Here is a 19,757-nt window from a genome sequence, read left to right as displayed (position 1 = left end):
CGCAGCCGGGCTGCTGTCCAGACTCCGCTGAGACAGAGGAGATCCAGGCCCCGCCCCCTGACCTTGTTCTCTGCCCGCCTGAAGGTCGGGAGATTTAGGGGAGCAGCCTCAGCTTGTCCCTGGGTCAGAGTAGCCGTTTGGGTGCACGCCCTGGGGTGAGGTTCCTTGGGAAGGCCGTTGGCCTTGAACTCTGTGCTGGAGGGGCCTCGGCTGGAGAAAAGTCCCGGAGACTTGGAAGCCTTTGCCCCGGATGGATGGAACGGGGAAAGGAGCCCGAGGGGCCGGGTGGGAAAGCGAGAGCAGGACCAGCTCCTCCCTGCAGGGTCAGAGCCCTTGGAGGCGCCGGCAGGAATCCTTCCCAGTCCTGAACCCCGGGAAGGCCATAAGGCCGGGAGCGAAGTGGCCCCTTCCTCCTCTTACAGGGCAGGCAGAGGGAGGCCGCGAGGGCCAGGCCCCGGTTTTGTGACTGGGAGGGCTGGGCTCCCCGGCCGTCCTGAGAAGCAGCCAAGGCCTTCCAGGCCAGGGGAGCGCCCTAGGAGGCCCGCGCTTTCTCTGAAAGTGAAAGGAGTGGGCGGGGGGCGCGGCCGAGGCGGGGCCCAGGCGGGCGAGCCGCGCAGGCTCCGCCCCGGGGCAGTCTCCAGCCGGGGGCGCCGAGATTCTCCAGTCCCGGCCGCGCCGCGGGCTGGTGGGCTCGGCTGCGGCGACTGAGCCGGGAGATGACCCTACCCGGAGGTCCGACGGGCATGGCGCGGCCGGGGGGCGCGGGGCCTTGCAGCCCGGGGCTGGAGCGGTACCCGCGCCGGAGTGTCGGGGAGCTGCGCCTGCTCTTCGAGGCGCGCTGTGCCGCGGCCGCCGCCGCAGCCGCCGCAGGGGAGCACCGGGCCCGCGGGGCCAAGCGGCGTGGGGGGCAGGTCCCCAACGGGCTTCCGCGGGCTCCCCCAACCCGAGTGATTCCGCAACTGACTGTGACAGCTGAGGAGCCGGATGTACCTCCGGCCAGCCCCGGGCCGCCCGAGCCGGAGGGCGGCTGCCTCCCGACCGCAGGCTCGTCGCACCTGCAGCAGCCGCGCCGCCTCTCCACCTCGTCGCTCTCCTCCACTGGCTCCTCGTCGCTGCCCGAGGACTCGGAGGACGATCTGTTGAGCGACAGCGAGAGCCGGAGCCGCGGCAACGTGCAGCTGGAAGCGAGCGAAGACGCGGCTCAGGTACGGGCCGCGGAGGCGGGGCCGGCGGGGGCGCGGGGGACCCCTCTTTGAACGCCGGGAGTACCGACTTCTGCCCCAACGCCCTCCGCGGAGGATCGGATTCTCACTGTCCAGAAGGAGAGTAAGGGTGGGAGGGAGGCGCCAGGTTTTCACCCCAACTCCGCAGGCGAGTCGTGGCCCGGGTCCTGAGGCGTCTAAGGACGAGGAGGAGTGCGCGACCGGTGGGGACCAGGCGGGGCTGGGGGTAGCGTGCCTTGCTGGCTGTGAGGTGGGGCTGAAAGGATCTGAGGGGCTTGGCCTTGCCCTGCGAACCCTCCGAGAGAGGGGCGAACGAGCGTTTCCCTCTCTCCCCGCCCCCTCTCCAGCGCCGCGGCCCCACCCCCGCCGTTGCCACGGTTTCCCTCTCCTGAGTGGGAGTGGAGCGGAGTTCCAGGCTCTGCTAGGGAGCCGCCGCCGTCTGCTCCCGGCGGCCGCACGAGGCGTGGACGCGGGGAAGGGAGGGGAGCAGGGCTGGGAGTCTGGCAGGAGTGGAACGCAGGCCCACCCCGCGCGCACCAGGCTCCCAGGCCCACTGCTCGTAAGCACCGCCCGGAAGAAGGTAAACTGAGGCTGAAAGAGTTGGGATCAGCCTGGATGTTCCGGGGCTGGGTTTGACCCTCGGATAACTCAGGGCCGGGATGCGGTGAAGTCACTCCTGGCGCCCGCCCCTTCGAGGTGTGCGACTCCTGAGACAGATGCCTTGTTCCCTTTGTTTTAACCAAAGCCAAATACTTTAACTGCCGTGGTCAACGCCAAGGAGTTGCTCCAGATTCCCGTTACACAGGGTCCCTGGAGTGGAGGGAGAGGAGAGGAGCACCACGGCGGCTCTAGTGGCTCCGGGCCGGCCGGGAATGCCGGGTCGGGGCGATTGGGCAGTGAGAGCCGCGAACGCGCGCCGGGGTTGCCTGGACGCTGCCGGGACGGCGCTGGGCGCGGCCTGGGCTTGCTCCACTCCGGCTCCGCCGCACACTCGGATTGGACGAGGTGGGGAGACACTCGAACGGCTTGTAGTGGTTCCGTGACTCAGTTACCCTCGACACTTACACTACCCTGAGGGCGGCGGGGTTTATAAGTGACACAAGAGAAAAACAAAAAGTCTCACGGAGCAGGATCCCCGGCCCCCGGGCCCCCGACAGGTATAAGGCGCAGTGGCTCAGTCCCTCTCCTCCCTCTGCGGGCGGGGGTACCCTCTGACTTGAGATCGTTCCTAGGGCAACCCTGGCGAGGCGAGGGCCTCCGAGGGGTTTCCCAGGCGGAGGAATGTGAGTGAGTGAGAGGACCCCTCCCACCCCACCTCCTCAGAAAATTCTGAGCAGTAGCTCTGGGGCGGCCGCCCGGCTGCTCAAACCTCTGACAGCTTAGAGGGCGGGAGCAGGAGAAAGGGCGCAACGAGCGCGGGCGCCGAGGGCGCGGGCAGCCCACGCTTCCCTCTTCTGCCAGCCTGCGGAGACCCGGCTCTCAAACCGAGTGCCTGGGGGAGAGGCTCGGCCACGCAGCTCCAAGGGGTCCTGCTGCCCACGCCAGGGTGCAGTGTGGGCAGCCCCTGCTAGGGTCAGCTCCACACAAGACTCCAGGGACCAGCCGCAGCCGTGCCCTGGACCTCGCCTCCTCCCGGAGCGTCCAGGAGCTGGAGCAGATGGCTGCTGAGGGCCCTTTGTAACTCCAAGGCTACGTTTCCCAGGCCTTACCAACCCCCAGCCTGCCGGGGCCTCCCCGAAGGCAAACAGCCACAGCGACGGCAGATAAGCCAAGGGCTGTTGACAGAAGCCGCCTATGGTCGGGGAAGGGCCCCGCGCGGACTTTGCCTCACCGCCGCGCGGGGACCAACGGAGCGCTCCCGCCCAGGCCGCCCATAGGGCTTCCCCAGGCAGGAAGCACAGCCGGTTCTGCTGACCGTGAAGGATGCACCTTGGGAGAGGGCAGGTGCTGCAGCAGCCTGGGGAATGGAGAGGCGGCTCCCGGTTCCGAGCGCCTTGCACTAGGCCCTGGGCCGATAACAAGAACAGGCCTGAGCAGAAGGAGGTGCATTCCGTCCTGCCTACCTCTGCAAGGCCCATACATCCTTCCCCTTTTCCTCCTAAGGAGCCCACACAGCCTGCCCAGAACCTGGAGCTGGGCACCCCCAAGGGGTGTTGGGACTGACTGTACGCGCTCCCTCCAAGGCCTTCCTCTGATAGAAGGAAAAGTCGTGGGCAGGGAGACTCAGACAGGCCAGGAGAGGCATTGGGGGCCCATCCCCAAGAACCGTGGTCATGACTCTGAGGCCTTGCCTGCCTCCCAAAACAACGTTAGGCTGTTTCTCTAGCAGAAGAGGGGGCCTTTGGCTCCTGTTCACCTGCTGACTTCCCCCAGTGCTCCAGGATAGGTAAGGAGACCTGGATGCCATCCCATCCTGGACTCAGAATTCCCACACATCACTTTCCACTAATTATAGAGCAGAATTTAGGTTAACAGACTTCTTTTTTAACAAGCAGATGCCCCTGGGAAGGTGAAGTCGTGGGTCACTTATACCTTGGTGCAAATAAATTTAAACTGGTTGCTCTCCCCCCACCACACACACACACCTCCACAGGGAGCGCTAGCTTTGATGGAGCAGTTGGGACATAGGGATAGGGTTGACCTGGTAGGGAGATACAGCCAGAGACCGGGTGGCTGGAGGCAGGGGGTGCAGGCTCAGCAAATATGGGATGAGCACCAAGGGCCAAGCAAAGTGTTGTCCTGGCAGGAGATACTCTGAGTACCTGATGTGATTTAAGAAGCAAGAGCCCTCCAGGCTTCAAAATGGAGACCAAGGGGTGAGGAATTATCAGAGGGTCCTCCTATGACTTCACCAAAGGCTTTTCCAAAGACTCTTCTTTTGCCCCAAGATACCCAGGTGGCTTCTGGTTTCCAGTTGGTTTCCAGGGCAAGCACTTCAGTGGAGGGATAGGTTGGGCCAGAGGATGGGGCATTGTCTCCTTGGGCAGCTAGATTGACGCTGTAACATAATAAATCTGATTTCTGATATTCAAACAATAAAAACCTCACCTGTTCAAAAATATCTTCCCTGCTGTTGTTCATGTGCCCAAATCCCCACCCGCCAAACAATGATTCTCCAGGAGCCTTTTTGGATACCTGCATTTTGATATGCATTACGTTCCCTGGGAGAGGGAGCTCCCTAAGATAAGCAGGAAGATGGTAGTGGATTCTACAACACTTAACTCCTTCCAGGTTTGACCGTGTCCATTACTGCCAGGAAAGCTAAGTCCTGGGAGGGCTAAGGACCTGGAGGGCTCAGATGAGATCATGGGTGTAAAAGCCCTTTGTGACCTGAACAGCTGGAACCAGCCTTGGTTGCTGCTGCTCTTGGTTCATATGATCCTCATGAAACCACAGTGGGGAGAGAAGGTGATGGCCCCATTTTACCTCAGCTTGGGAGCAGGCTGATGCTATGTTATCACACAAAAGGCAAGTGGCAGTAATCCAGGTCTTCAGACATCATATCAAATCCTCTTCCACCAGGCCCACCTTCCACCTTCCAGCCCCACTCACTTCTCCCATGTGATCCCAGGAACAAGGTTCAGGTAGTTCCCTCATCCCACCAGGGCTGGTTACCTCTTCCAATGGGGTGGCTACAGGACTAGATGTACTCTGAGTCCACTCTGGTTCCACTGTCCCCTAAATTCTGCCAGTAGGCCCCTAAAGCTGCTGAAGCCCCCACCATTAAACCCATGCTTCTGGATGAAGGCAAAGGCGTCCAGCCAATAGAGAGAGGTCCCCAGGCAGATATCCTCATTTCCCCCAGAAATCAAAACAGACCACCTATGGCTGCAAACCACTTCACCTTCTGCAAAGGTCTTTCTCATGTAGTGCCCCCTTTGACTCCTAAAGGGAGGCAGTATAATAGCATGGACTTTGAAGCCTGGTGGGCCTGGGCTACTTAACTCCCCTGAGCCTTGAGTTCCTTCTATAAAGGAGCATGTGCACATCATTACTGATTCTCAAGGTGAGTGTGGGAGAGGGTTGTAGAGGATGGTGCCACCGAATGCACACGGCAGGTATATCTCCCTGGAATTTTACTTGAGAATTTGGAGATGGGGGAGTTGTATAATAAAGCTTGGATTTATTATGCAGCAGAATGCAAACCTTGTATGTATTTAAAGACTTTAAAAAGGAATTTTGAAAGCGATGTCATGCTTCTGGTGGGCTGCTTCTGGCTACACCCCCAGATCCCCAGGGATTGAACATGTGATCACGCCCTAGTGCTCCATATAAGGACTTCAGCGGGAAAGGGGGCACAGTGCTGCTGATGGAGTAGGAGAAAGTGCCTCACATGCAGTAGGCGGTCAGTAAATGGCTCCCATTATGGCAGCAGCTATGTCCTCCCAAAAACAGGCCCACACAAATGACAGTACTTGCTTGGGTCACTCATCTAGAAACTGACAGAACCAGGACTGAAACCAACTCCAGACTCCCCATTCAGGGCTCTGTTGCTACCCCTGTCTCCTCCCCATGGGAAGGGTCTTTATGGTCAGCAGCCTTCCCCTCCTTAGGTCACCTCCCCAGTTCTCCCTCTCTCTCTTAGAACGCCCTCTTGTCAGGGAGGCTGGAGTCCCCTGGATGCATACATGTAACTCCAAAAGCAGGCATTCTTGGAAGGAGGAAGCAGACACACAATTTACGTGAGCAAACCCTTGCACTTAATAGATAGGGACCAAGACTGATGAGTTTTGTGTGGGAAGAGGAAAGATCCAGAGGATGAGATGCTCCCAGGAATGGGTGGAGCAATAGTCATGAGGCAAGGGATACATCAAAGTCTACATTTCCCTCCCAGCTTTGTCCAAGATGACAGGCCCTCAGCTTTGCAGCCATAACTCAGGGCTCAGGTTTCTGGGTCTTGACCAGAACTAAAGGTGCCCTGTGCCTAGCCAACTTGAAGGGAGTGCATCGCACCCAGGGATAGCAAGAAAGTTTCCGGAAGCCCCAAACCATTCTTTCTCCAGGGCCTGCTAGGCTGGTCACCTTGCCCTGGGCTTTTGTAAATGTTTGTCTCCCTGTTTGTCCGTCTCCCTAAATGAGAGGAACCGATGGTTCCAAGTGAAAGATCGGTGATCCAGCCTCATCCAGCTTCTGCTCCATGCCAAGGAATTGGGGTGGCGTGGGGGCACCTGTCACACTCAAGCCTGTTTACGATTCACAACAACCCAGTGAGGGTGATTATTGCCCCATTTTACAGATAAGAAACTGGTGCTCAAAGGCTTGTTTTTCAGTGTGATCTGGGGCCCTGTGGTCCCAGAATCTCCTAAGACATCAGTAGAAATGCAAATGATCGGCCCCATCTCCGACCTCCTCAGCCAGAATTTCCTTATGGTAGACCTGAGGGTCTACTTTTTTTTTTTTTTTTTTTGGCAAGGGTGATTTCGATGCTCACAAAAATTCCATAACCTCGGCTGAGCAGTTTGGTAACCTGCCCACATAACTTTTGAGCCACAGAACTCGGGTGCAAACCTGAGCCTTCTGATTCTGTGGGCAAGGCTCTTTTCAGCACATTCTAGAAGCTGGATGTCTATCAGCTCTCGGTGCCTGTCTCAGTGTCCGCCACCCGGGCACGCCGTGAACTTTCCTCCCGTGAATAATGAATGCAGCATCCCGCCCCAGCTGCTTCCGGTGGGCAGGGGGCGGGACAAGACCCTTTTCCAGAGCAGAGAGCTGTGACGCCGACTTTCAGATCCGGCCCGTGTCGCTTTCAGAAAAGCCACTGGCAGAAGATCAGGACCATGGTGAATCTGCCCGTCATGAGCCCTTTCAAGAAGCGCTACTCTTGGGTGCAGCTGGCGGGGCACACGGGTGAGCTCAGGGCCAGGTGGATGAGGAGGGTGCCCGGGGCAGGAGGGGGCTGGGCAGCGCTCACGAGTGTCTGTCCTCAGGGAGTTTCAAGGCGGCGGGCACCAACGGGCTCATCCTGAAGCGCAGCTCGGAGCCGGAGCGCTCCTGCCTGGCGCGGCTGATGGCCGACGCGCTGCGCGGCTGCGTGCCGGCCTTCCACGGCGTGGTGGAGCGCGACGGCGAGAGCTACCTGCAGTTACAGGACCTGCTCGACGGCTTCGACGGGCCCTGCGTGCTCGACTGCAAGATGGGCGTCAGGTACGCGTGCCCTGTCGGGCCGGCGGGGGCCTCGGCAGGCGGTCGAGGGGTGTCCGTGTGCGCCCCCTACACCCAGCTGCCTCCTGCGCCCCCTCAGGACTTACCTGGAGGACGAGCTGACCAAGGCCCGAGAGCGACCCAAGCTGCGAAAGGACATGTACAAGAAGATGCTGGCGGTGGACCCCTCGGCGCCCACGGAGGAGGAGCACGCGCAGCGCGCTGTCACTAAGCCGCGCTACATGCAGTGGCGGGAAGGCATCAGCTCCAGCACCACGCTCGGCTTCCGCATTGAGGGCATCAAGGTGAGCCAGGCCCGCTTCGCTGTGCGCGCCGCCAGGCCCCTTCGCGCTCCTCTCCCCCACCCCCGCGGACCCACTCGGAAGGAGTGTCCTCTGTGGCTGTCTCTCTGTCTCTGGCACCAGCGTCCAGATGGCACCGAGCCGCCCTAGCCTAATTCTCCCCTGGAGTGAGGCTGAGCCCCTGACACTTCCCCCACCTCCTTTAGAAAGCCGACGGCTCCTGCAGCACCGACTTCAAGACTACACGAAGCCGGGAACAGGTGGTCCGCGTCTTCGAAGAGTTTGTGCAAGGGGATGCGGAAGTACTGGTGAGCACTGGATCCCAGGACCCTGAGCTGTTAGGTAGCCCGGAACCGAGGGGTGCCCCCGGGCCGTCTGGCCTAGTGCCCTGAATGCCCCCCCCCCCACATAGCACTTATTGCCCTGTGTCATCATTGCGTTATGTTCTGGCCCTCCCGAACTTGCGCCATGTAGGAGCCTGTGTCTTCCTCACCATGGTATTTACCAAGCCGAGCACACACTTGTTAGCAAGGGTTCAGTTAGCGTTTAATTAATTTGCCCTCCTCTCCTACCCACTCCTCTGCAGAGGAGGTATCTGAATCGCCTGCAGCAGATCCGGGACACCCTGGAGGTCTCCGAGTTCTTCAGGAGGCATGAGGTGAGAGGCCATTAGGATCAGGGGCTGGGTCTGTGGTCTGTGAGGCTAGGGTGGGAATAGGGTGGGGGTCTCCTGGGAGGGCTCGCAGCCTGACAGTGTAAAGCCCGGCAGGTGATCGGCAGCTCGCTCCTCTTCGTGCATGACCACTGCCATCGAGCCGGCGTGTGGCTCATCGACTTCGGCAAGACCACGCCCCTCCCCGACGGCCAGACGCTGGACCACAGGCTGCCCTGGGAGGAGGGCAACCGCGAGGATGGCTATTTGCTGGGCCTGGACAATCTCATTGGCATCCTGGCCAGCCTGGCCGGGAGATGAGGCTGGGCCTCTGTCTACGTGTGGCTCGGCATATCTGACCAGCAGACTACTGCTTCATCCGGGCGGTGCATGCCAGGGGGGGAGAGACGGAGCCCCCTCCCCGCCGGGCGGGGTGGTTCACACAGTCTTGCAGGGCCAGCTGACAACCACAGGGGGCGCTCTGCAGATGCGGGGGTGGTATGGGGCTGGCGCTCACAGGAACCCAGCATTCCCGAGCCAAATGACACTAATTTGTGGAGAAAGGGGACAATGAGCAGCTTCCTCAGTCCTGTTCTTCTGAAGGGCTGGCCAGCTCTCCAGGGAGACCAGGTGGTCAGTTTTACTTCGCAGGCACTGCTAGGCCAATAGGCCTAGCCTCCCAAACTACAATGGACTCTCCTTCCCAATAAAACTCAAAGACGCCAGCTTTCGTGAAGCAGGCCTCATCCCCTCCCTCTGCTGGCCCGTCTTCCTCATTTCCCAGTATTCCTCACATCTGCTCAGATCACTGGAAGATGGGAGGAGAAAGCTTTTTATTAGAGGCATCTGCAGGGGCAGGGGCAGCCCAGATAAAGGATGCTCATGCGGGGTGGGCAATCCAGAGAAGGCTTCCTGCAAGGGGCAATCGCAATTCCGCACTGACCACCGCTGGGGGAGGGGCTCTGGCCCCAAAGATCGAAGACTGGGAGTGGTCAGACCCTTCTCCAAGGGGCCTGGGGCAGGTTTCCTGGATGGATTTCCAGTGCTGCTAGGCCAACCCTGAGACATGTACCACAGACAGTGGGAGGCAGAGGCTGCAGGAATAACAAGCTGCTTAGAGGCCTGGACAGGAGTGAGAAGAGGAGCCGTTGCTACCTGCTACCATCAGTGCCTGAGTCCTCACCCTCAGGGCCCCTTGGGACCCAGGAGCCATAGGTAGGATTCCAAAGGTTCTGAGGTTGGATGCTCCTCGATTTGGGGGGCTTTAGGCCAGAGGACAGCCAGGGGCCAAGGGGGCTGTCTCCCCACCTCTTCAAATTCTCCAGACTCAGTTCCTGGGGCTGTAGGGATCTTAGGCCCTCCAAAGACCTGCTCCCTAGCCCAGAAGCCCCTTCCTCCTCCAGGATGGGCCCCAGCTCCATTGGCAGGGGTGAGTTCAGCACATCTGGGTCCTGTAGTAGAAGGGTAGGGGAGAAGGGGCCAGAGAATTGTTTCATGGTTTTCTTCCTGATCCTCCAAACCAGGATGGTCAAGGTGGGTCAGGGGGGCACACCTGGGTGCAGTACTGAAGACGGTCCAAGATGCTGGCAAAGCTGGGGCGGAGTTCAGGCTGGTGCTGCCAACATTGGGTCATAATACGGTACCTAGGGAAAGGCAGGAATTTGTGGCCACCGAGGGTCATAAAAGGCCCTCTCTCCCTGGGCTGCAACCCACACTTACACAGGCCCTGGACAGCCCTTGGGAGGGTCCATCCGGCCCCCTCCGACAACGAAGTCCAGCACCTCCTGGTTGGTGCGGCCAGGGTAGGGCATGTAGCCCAGTGAGAAGATCTCCCAGAGCAGCACCCCAAAGGACCTGCATCATGGGTGGGGGGTCCAAATGAGGTCCATTAGGCATAGCCTCCCCTGGCCTCCCATGAGATGGCCCAGAAAGGATAGGATTAGTCCCAAGGCCAGGGAAGGGAGGAAGTGCCGTCACCAGGAATCTGTCTTGGATGTGAAGATGCCCTCCAAGAAGGCCTCCGGAGGCATCCACTTAACCGGCAGCAGGGCCCGGCCCCCCTTGCGGTAATAACTGGCTCTATAAGAGGGAGGAGGGAACTGATGAGTTGTTCTAATAGCACCAAGGCGCTGGTAAACCCCCTTGCAGCAGCAGCCTCCCCACCTCCCCAGGCCCCCCGCACCTGTAAATATCTCTTGCCATCCCGAAGTCCCCAATCTTGGCCACTCGGCTGGGCCCACTGCAGCTCAGGAGGCAGTTCCGGGCAGCAATGTCCCTAAGGAGTCAGGCAAAAAATCACTCCCAGAACTCAAGGTCTGCCCCTTTTTGATCTAGTCCCTTAAAAGTTAGGAGAGAGGATTGTTCCCTGGGGAGGGAGTTGGGCTAGAGTGGGTCCCCCGAGATGTAGGTGGGTCCCCCAAGCTCCCAACCTATGGATGAAGTGATTTTCTTCCAGGTAGTGGCAGCCGTGGGCAATGTCCTGGGCCAGCTGCAGCAGGTCCTGCATGGCCAGAGGTGATGGCTGGCCCTGAGCCAGGCAGAGGGTGCATCAGTCCGTGCAGGACTTGGGACACACGGCCAGGATCATTACAGGGGCCTGGAGGGCTGGCTGAAGGGTCTCACCAGGTGCGGTCGACTGTGCCTCAGGAAGCTTTTCATGTCCCCACCAGACATCAGCTCCAGCAGAATGAGGCGAGGGGCAGCGCGGAGGCTGAGCCCCACACACCGCACAATGTTCTGATGGCTGAACTTGCTGAGTGGGTGGTGCACATAGCCCATCACCAGCAGGGAGAGAAACCATGTTCTAGGCTCCACCCGACTGGAGAGGACCTCTGTGTCCCTCCATTTGTTGCCTCTCAGCCCCAGGGGGAAGAGAGGCTGTTCCTGCAGGCAGTTCTGGGTGCCTTCCCCCCACCCTTCACCCTGCCCCCTGGCTCCAGGTGCACCTGATGATAAGTGCCTCCATGAGGAAATCCAGCTCATCCTGACGAGAGCAGAGTTCGGGCAAGGTCTGGGGAGGCAAAGCGCACAGGGTTCCTGAGCTCCTTGGACATGCAAGGAGGACGAGCTAACCCTAGCTCCAACAATCTGGTTTCTGTCCCCATGGTGCTCTGCTCCTCTACCCCCAGCCGAAAATTCTATCCTCCCCCCGCCCTGCTCACCTTGATAGCCACTTGCAGGGGGCTGGGGTCTCCAGGAAGGCCAATTACAAGTCCCTCATACACCTCCCCAAAGGCACCGTGGCCCAGGGCTCTGCAGGGAGACAGATTAGAAGGGAGTGGGTGGTTTTGGGCCTGGGGAAGGGTCCTAGAGATTCTAGTACCTCCTTTACCTCCCTGCTCCCTATACACCCAGCTGGCCCTCTGAGGGATCCAAGCTCTTTTTGCATCATGGCACATCTCTAGATAAAACCCTGTAGGGTGGTATGGACTGTCACAGAGCCAGGGCAAAAGGGAGGGCAGGTGTAGGGTCAGGGTAGGGTTAGGAATCTGTGATGGGGCCTTCCTTTAAGTCCTTGCAGAGACCCCAGGACAGAGGCAACTCTTAGGCTCTGAAGGATTTTTATCGTAGGGTTCCTACCATCCCTGAATTGGGGCTGGAAGCTAAGCAGTCAAGCCTTTGAGGGGAGAATGGGGTTGGCTGGGGTAACTGAAACAATTACTCAAGTCTTAAAGAAGAGACATTGATTTTGCCTCAACTGTGGTGTGACCTTGGACAAGTTAGTTCCCCTCTTTGAGCTTCTCGGGGTCTGCATCTCCTCTACTTAAGTGGTTTGAGCCAGATCCTCTCTGAGATCCATGATTCATCTGGCAGTGAGCGGGGTGGGCTTGGGAATTCAGAGGATTCAGAGTGAACAGGTCTCAGAAGGAGGTGGAGGACTCACCTGAGCAAAGTGACATTGGCTGGGGAAACCTCAGTGAGCCCTGGGGGCAGAGGCCAGGCCTGGGCGGTGCTGAACCCCACCTGGCAGTAGTAGGGGTTGGGGGCTGTCCTGATGGCTGAGGTACGAAGCTTGCTGAGCTCAAGCTCAGGGCCTGGCAGCCTCATTCTCCACAGACCCTGACACTTCTTCTGGTTCACTGCAGGTGTGGGGAGGGGGCAACAATGGATGACCTCTACCTGCTCATCAGGCCCACCCTGCCTCCCACTGCCCGGGCCACACTCCAGATGCCCATGAAGGCAAATGTTCCCCAGGCCCCCTCAGCTGCTTCTATTCTTAGGACTCTAGAGCAGCCCTTCACTGCTCAGCAGGGAGGAGTATCCTGAAGTCAGCCACAGTAGCTTCTAGGAACCCAGAGGAGTCTGTCACTAGTCTGCTGAAAGTGGGGTCTTATCTGCCCCTGGGACTCCACAGGAGCCCATCACAGCTCAGCAAGTGAGGGAGCAACCTTGAATCAGTCACGCCTGCTGTATACTCCGTACCCAGAATCAGGACCCCACACACCATAAGGAGGCTCAGCGTCGAGGTTGCCACCACAACCACCATCAGAACCAGAGGGCCTGAGGGGGTGGGCAGGTCTAGGGAGAAAGAGAGACACCTGTAGTAGGAAGTGCCTCTCTGTCCCTCTAACCCCAACTTTTCTTCAAGACCCAGCTCAAGTGTTAACTTTTCAGTGATGCTTTCCTCCATTAACCTAGACAAAAGCAACCCACCTGAGAACCGTGAAAACACTTTGGATCTCACAGGGAAATTGTCACTTTCAGCCATATATATATATATATATATATACACGTTTATGGGGGGCCTAGTGTATATTTTTTTAGTGTATAAGTGTTGAGCTGCTAACCGAAAGGTTGGCAGTTTGATTCCCTAGAAACCCTATGGAGCAGTTCTACTCTGTCCTATAGGGTCGCTATGAGTCAGAATCAACTCGATGGCATTTTTTTTTAAATGTATGTATGTATGTATGCATCCTTCTCACCTCCCACGCTGGACTACTTGCTCCTTGAAGGCAGAGAAGACATTGATGTGTCTCCAATCTCCTGCCCAGCACCCATTATGGTGCCTGACACACAGTAGGCCTCTATACCATCTTTCTCAGTGCCCTACTGCCCCTCCCAGCCCCAGGATTCCGACCATGGAGAAAAGCAGGACAAACCCATGCAGGTAATGTTATCCACAGCTAGCTCCATGCCCTCTGGGCACATGCACACAGCCACCCGGAGCTCTGCCTGCCACTGGCAGTCCTTCAAAGGGCAGTGACTACAATTGAAGTACAGTTGGATCTCCACCTCTCCATGGTTCTCTGTGACTGTGGGGAGAAAAGCTGACATGGGGGACAGATACCTTTTCCAGCCACATGGTTAATTCTAGCCCAGGACTTTGGAGCAGGAGGAGCAGAGCCAGGAGTTTAAGGTGGGTGGAAGGGCCTGAGGGACTTCTGCCAAGTCTGCAAAATCCCTCTTCTGGGAACCATGAGCTAGCTCACAGGTATTTGAGGAGAATTCATAGCAAGAGGTTACTTGACCAGCACCCCAAATGCCCCACAGTGACGTCACAACTGATAGCCAGTTCCCAAATGTTCCTGCTGTGCCAGAACCAGACACTGCCCAGTGCAGAGCTGGTGGGTCACATGGAGTATGGGCTTAGGGACTGAGGAAAAGGGCCAGGCTGCGGCGGGGGGGGGGGGGGTATACCTGCCAGAGGCTGCAGGTAGAGCTCACTGTGAGGGTGGATGAAGGAGACCCCATCTTCCCCATTGGCCCAGAGGATGTCAGACTCTGAGGCATCACCCCCTGGAAAATGAGAGGGATGGAGAGTTTGGTTACAAAATGGGGGTGGGTGGGCCGGTGCGCACAGCTGCCTAGCAGCTAGGAAGCTGGCTTATGAACAGTAGATAAGCCGAAGTCTCCCTGGAAATCCCAGGGTGATTCCCCTTCACACTAGCATTACTACCAAGGGGAGCTGAGGGGCCAGAGAGGTGGGTGGTGATGGGAGTGATCAGCTGGAACCTGAAGGGCTGGCTCAGGCTGGCTGGGAGACCTCTGTCTGAAGGCCTGTGGTCCCTGTGTCCTCAGCTGTAAAGTGGGAGGGGACCAACACACACATTCTGTTGCTGTGAGAACGTGAGAATGGAGAGGGTGTGTGTACAGTACTTAGGAACAGTACAGCCCAGGCCGACAGACGCGAAGGCTCTGGGCTGCATTAGCATCACCTAGAGGACTGGTTAAAACGCAGATGGCTAGGACGCTCCCCTGGAATTTCTGATTCAACAAGTTGGGGAGGGTGAAAATGTGCATTTGTAGCTATTTATCAGGAGGTGCTGATGCTGCTGGTTCAGGGACCATACTTTGAAGAACTACTGATTTAAACTAGCCTTGCCTTTCTGGCTGCCCCCTCAGCTTGCTAACTCAGCCAGTTCTAAGCTCCTGGGACTGCAGTGGAATAAGGGGCGGAACTGTTGTGATGTCCTGGACTTAAATGAAAATCTAGGGAGTCTTGTCTGCAGGTCTGGTTTGCAACTGACTTGACCTCCTTTTCCAAGAGTGATTGCCCTATTTGGAATCCCTGGGTGGCGCAGGGACTATGAGCCAAAGTGTTGGTGAACCCACCCAGAGGCACGTCAAAAGACAGGCCTGGTGATCCTCCAAAAAGTCGGTTTGAAAAGTGCATGGAGCAGTTCCACTGTGCACACACGGAGTTGTCATGAGTCAGCATCTACTCTGGCAACTAACGACATTACTCTATCTTCTCTGGCTTGCAGCTAGGCTCAGCGCCTTCCCCACCTATCCTCCTGAGGGACTCAGGCCTGTTCCAAGGCTCTAACCTCACTTCATCCCTGGGGCTGCCCAGCCATCCTCCCCAAGGGTGCCCTACCCTGGTAACCGCCGCCGCCTCCGCCGGCAGTGCAGGCCCCGCCGCCGCCCCCGAAGCCGCCGGCCGCGGCCCAGCCAAGCGCAGCCCAGGCTTCTGCGCAGCCTTGGCCGCCCTCGGCTCCCTCCTGCAGAGAACTGCCCGTCTGTGGTGACGGGTCCCGCGACGTCCAGCCGCCCCCTCCACCTGCGGAGCGACAGCAGGGTGGCGAGCAGCCAGAATGGAGCGCACACCGGCCTTCCCCCGCGGCCTCTGCCTTCACCTGCCGCCCCGCCTCTCCCGCTGCTCCCGGGCGCCGCCAAGCGGGTCTCCAGTTTCTCCGGGGCGGTCTGAGTCCCGCCACTGTCCGGCCGCCTCAGGTAGGACCGACCGCCGCCTCCGGCCGCCACCATCAGCGGCTCCAGCTCGCCGGCACGCATCTGCAGTGTCACCGGTGTGCTCAGGGGCGCGTCGTCCAGCCGCCTAGTGATGGCCGGGGCACTGCGCGAGGTCCCCCGACTCTGGGACCAGGGTAAGGGGCGGGGCTACCAGCCGGGCCCAAGGAGAGAGGGACCCCAAGGAAGGTACGTGGAGCGCGTGCGCACTCCTGGGAAAGTTCGCGACCCCGCTGATAAAAGCAGGGGGCCGGGGCGGCCGGAGCCTTGGGGAGCACATACCCGGAAGATGTAGGTGGCGCCCCCGCCACCCCCGCCGCCCCCAACCCAGCTCCGCCACTCCCGGGCTCCTTCAGTCCTATTGGTTCCCGCGTGCTGCTCGGCGGCGCTCGACTCTCCCAGGCAGACAAGCTGGCTCTCTCGGCTCCCCTGCAGGCAGCGGGCGCCGGAATCGGCAGGGCTCCGACCCTCCCCTCGCACCCTCACCTAGTCCTCCCTCCTGGGTGCTTGAATCGCCCCCTTCCCGTTGGCTCCGCTTACTCCAGGACAGGCGTCCTCTCCCTGATGCCCCACGAGGATGTAAAGCGGCTCCCCGCGACCGAGCGAGAAGATTGCGGAGACGAAGACGCCATGCGCCCGCGACAGGTGGTTCTTGGCGCCTTTGCCGCCTGCGGCTCCGTAGGCTGAGATCCTGCGGGAAGCCGGCCCTGAGTGCCCGGCCCTCTGTCCTCGGACCGCCCACCCGGGGCCACGGTGGACAACACAGGCAGCGCCAAAATTTCTCTTCTAAGGGAGCTTAGACGCCGCAGTCAACTTTGATGCAACTAGGTTTGCACACCAAAATAATAATATAGTAATTGTTATATTTAACATTTATTTTGAGGTTTAAAGGAGATGGGGGAGGCTCAAGCTACTCGTTGGCGCCGTCGCTTTTTAGGGGCACTCCGCCTGGCGGGAACAGGCTCCCAGTTACAGGCTAACTCGGCAGCGGCCACTGCCACCCTTCCACGGGTTCCGCTGGAAGGAGAGGCAGGCACGGTCGCCCGGGCTGGACATCCCTGCGGAATACCCTGCAACGCAGTGTGGCGCGCTCGTGGTCTGCGGTTTTCCTGGCTGCACAACTGTGGCCTCGCAGGTCACCACCCGGGCCTACCCTCCGCCCTGCACTCACAGGTACTGGCCCGGGCCTGGCGCTCGCCACAACTGCACGCCTCTAAGCCGCCCGATGGCCGCCACTGTCACCACCACGCTGCTGCCGGCGTACGCCCCATCGCACTGTGTTTGGGTGGGCCCGCGCCGGCCGCTTGCCCCGCAGGTGGAGAACCGCCAGGGCCCCTGGGTGTCTGGAAGCCGGGAGGGAGGAAAGGTTAGTGAAGCTGGGTCTGCAGGCCCGGCCGCTACAGGGTCCTAGCCTGGGGTCTGGGCCTGGTGAGCACTGGAGAAGGGAAGAGCCCCAAGCGAACCTGGGGGACCGAGCGGAGAGACTGGCTCTAAGCCGCGAGGCGGAGCGGGGACGTCCGGGTGTCGTGGACTTGGAGCTGGCAGCGCCAGGGTTGAGGATAGCATAAAAGGCGTCTGGGATCCCAAGCAAAGAATGGCGCCTGAAGGGTGACAGGGAGACAGCGGGAAAGGAAAGGGAAAAGGATACAGAAGGCGGACAGGGCATAAAGAGGGAAAAGGATACACACACTCGCCAGCCCTTGCCGCTCTTAGCCTCGCCCTTATCCCCCACCCCGCCAGTGCACGCCCGCGCCCCGAAGTCGGCCACATCCCAGTTCTGGTCGCCGAATCCCCGCGGCGTGCCTGCTGATACCTCTATAGCGTCTCCCCCTAGAGAACGCTCCCAGTGAACGACTTGGGGGCTGCACTGAGCTTGGTCCTGCAGGCCACCCATCCTTTCCTCTACACAGTTTGGTCGTCCCGGCCCCAGGCAGTGCCGAGCCCCCAGGGCTTGTCCTTCCTTCCCTCCAAGCTTCGCGATCGGATCCCGGGATTCAGGCGCGCACCGAGCTTCTCCGCCTGAACTCCAGGAGCACGGACGAGAAGCTTTGGCCGCGAGGACTCGAGGCCTCCAGAGGAGCCACGGGGACCAGGTCTGCCGCGACCGCCGTCCCTAAGCCTGGCCGGATGGCTCCCCGACCGCTAGACGGAACTCACCGGCAGCTCCGAGCCACAGCAGCAGTCGGCCGGGGCAGCCCATTGCCATTTGGATGCTCCCCAGCTGGGGTTGCAGCCTCAGACCTTGCCACCGTGGTCCCCAACCGCTTATAGGCGTGTCCAGCCACCCGCGAGTCCCTGCCACCATCTGGGTCCTAAAGCCGTCCTAGCCACGCCCACCACAGACCCTCTCCCCCCGCCCCAGGCTCAAAGAGGGGTGGGCGGAGTGTGAAGGCCGTGAGCTCCTCACGCTTCAGGGAGGAGCCTTCTGGAGCCCCGACCCAGGGGTCTCTGTCTCCAGCCACCCGGTTGGCCGCTGGCTGCCCCAGGGGCTGGCCTGGGTGCGAGGTAGGGGGGAGGCGCCCCACCCTTTTGAGGAGGGAGCCTGAGAGAGAAACCGGCAAGCCATCCCCCAGGCACCTGCACGGGCGGCTCTGTCTCTGAGTCAGGGCAGGAGCAATGGGGCGTGCTTCACCGGGGGGGCGGGCGGGGCCAGGGTGGGTGAGGACGGAAATGTGGTAACACTCGGGCTCTTTACACTGCCAAAGTGCCCCAAGTAAGGCATTTCAGTGTCTTTGACTTCGTGACTGCAAGGCTGCACCTCCCCAACACCCTCAGAAATGTGGATTTCTGACACAATTCCTTTGGACAACTTCTTACTGTGAAGTGGTGAAAGCCTGGGCCAGACGTCAGAAGATTGGCGGGTGAGTACCAGAATTCCTAGTCAGTGGGTGATGTTGTCAGGTCACAGCTGCTCTGAGAGTTTCCCCGCCATCTGTGAAGTCACGTGAAGGGATAGTGTGCTGTAAACCGCAGCAGCCTGTAACTGTGAGGTACCACTCAGCCTTCAGGTGGCTTTGTCTTCAGTCCTGGTTCTCCTGCTCAGAATGCTAATTTTAAAGGCTGAGGCCTGTGTCAGAGGAAAAGAGGAAGACCCTCAAGGAGGTGGATTGAGGACACCGTGGTGGCTGCAACAATGCTCTAAAGCATAACAGCGATTGTGAAGATGGTGCAGGACCAGGCAGTGTTTCGTTCTGTTATGCATAGGTTTGCTATGAGTTGGAACCGACTCGAGGGCACAACCACCACGAGACCTGTGTTTGATATAAAACGCAAAACCCAAACCCATTGCCTTAGAATCAATTCCGATTCATAGCAACCTTATAGGACAGAGTAGAACTGGCGCATAGGGTTTCCTAACCTTTTGGTTAGCAGCCTAATGCTTTACAACTGTGCCACCATGGCTCCGTGTTTAATATAAAGCACTCAAAAAAAGAAGCTATAGTAGTTCACTACTTGGTAAAGTTTCTGAGTGTATTGTGCTAGATGTAGACAGAACAGTGATTTTGTAAAAACTCTGGCACCCACGCCCTAGTTAACTTTGCAGCTATCCCACTAAGAGGTCACAGGTGCCTGTAGGCTGGTGGTTCTAAGTATGGCTGATACCTTGACAGCACCATCAGCATCACCTGAGAACTTGTTAGAAATGCGAATTCTTGGGTTCCACCCTAGATCTACAGAAACTCTGGTGGTGGGGCCCAGCAATCTGTTTTAACACACGCCTCCAGGTGACTTTTGTCACATGCTGAAGATTGAATCCACCAGTTGCTCCTCGGAAACTCTGTGGGGCAATTCTACTTTGTCCTATAGGGTTGCTGAATTGGAATCGACTTGACAGCACACAACAACAACAAAGTGTTAAGAACTACTGTTATGTGTAGTTACAGCTTACATCAATTCTGACTCATGGCAACCTGATGTGTGTCAGAGTAGAACTGTGCCCCATAGGGTTTTCAGGCACTCCTCAGAAACTCTATGGGGCAGTTCTACCCTGTCCTATAGGGTTGCTATGAGTCAGAATCGACTCAACGGCGCTGGTTTTTTTTTATTATTTTCGAAGCAGATCACCATTCGTATATACAGTAGTTGCTTAATAAACCCTTTGGGATAATTCTGTGTTTAGCAGCCCCACTTATGGGGGGGTGGGTTCTCTCTGCCCACTGGCAGGCCCGGGCCTGGTGCATTGCACTCACCCTCATGACCTACAAAACACAATAATGGTACTTAATTCCTCATGACAAATGACAGTGTAAG

At 58.7% G+C, this 19,757-nt stretch overlaps 2 protein-coding genes across 3 annotated transcripts; one reads left to right on the top strand and one right to left on the bottom strand.

Moving 5' to 3' along the window:
* The first annotated feature begins 682 nt into the window (after positions 1–682).
* On the top strand, positions 683–9,039 carry ITPKA (inositol-trisphosphate 3-kinase A). Its single transcript, XM_049898129.1, has 7 exons — positions 683–1,205; positions 6,974–7,070; positions 7,151–7,367; positions 7,465–7,669; positions 7,873–7,974; positions 8,253–8,324; positions 8,436–9,039. The coding sequence occupies exons 1-7, from the start codon at positions 717–719 to the stop codon at positions 8,637–8,639; spliced, it is 1,386 nt and encodes a 461-aa protein (XP_049754086.1). The 5' UTR covers positions 683–716; the 3' UTR covers positions 8,640–9,039.
* Positions 9,040–9,166: 127 nt separating this feature from the next.
* LTK (leukocyte receptor tyrosine kinase) lies at positions 9,167–17,706 on the bottom strand. Of its 2 annotated transcripts, XM_049898114.1 has the most exons (20): positions 17,664–17,706; positions 16,970–17,107; positions 16,678–16,849; positions 16,047–16,197; positions 15,789–15,935; positions 15,395–15,551; positions 15,136–15,318; positions 13,956–14,054; positions 13,418–13,570; positions 12,741–12,836; positions 12,202–12,397; positions 11,480–11,570; positions 11,264–11,328; positions 10,941–11,070; positions 10,748–10,845; positions 10,501–10,593; positions 10,296–10,397; positions 10,038–10,172; positions 9,871–9,961; positions 9,167–9,769 (listed from the first exon to the last, which is right to left on the bottom strand). In XM_049898114.1, the coding sequence occupies exons 1-20, from the start codon at positions 17,704–17,706 to the stop codon at positions 9,470–9,472; spliced, it is 2,640 nt and encodes an 879-aa protein (XP_049754071.1). In that variant the 3' UTR covers positions 9,167–9,469. The 2 variants fall into 2 exon arrangements, with proteins under 2 accessions (XP_049754071.1, XP_049754072.1); XM_049898115.1 differs by lacking the exon at positions 15,136–15,318.
* Between the last annotated feature and the right edge of the window lie 2,051 nt (positions 17,707–19,757).

The sequence above is a fragment of the Elephas maximus genome, chromosome 10 (assembly GCF_024166365.1).
Source record: "Elephas maximus indicus isolate mEleMax1 chromosome 10, mEleMax1 primary haplotype, whole genome shotgun sequence".
Lineage (NCBI taxonomy): Eukaryota > Metazoa > Chordata > Mammalia > Proboscidea > Elephantidae > Elephas > Elephas maximus.
Note: the sequence above shows the minus strand (reverse complement) of the source record. Positions and strands in the feature narration are given on the sequence as shown.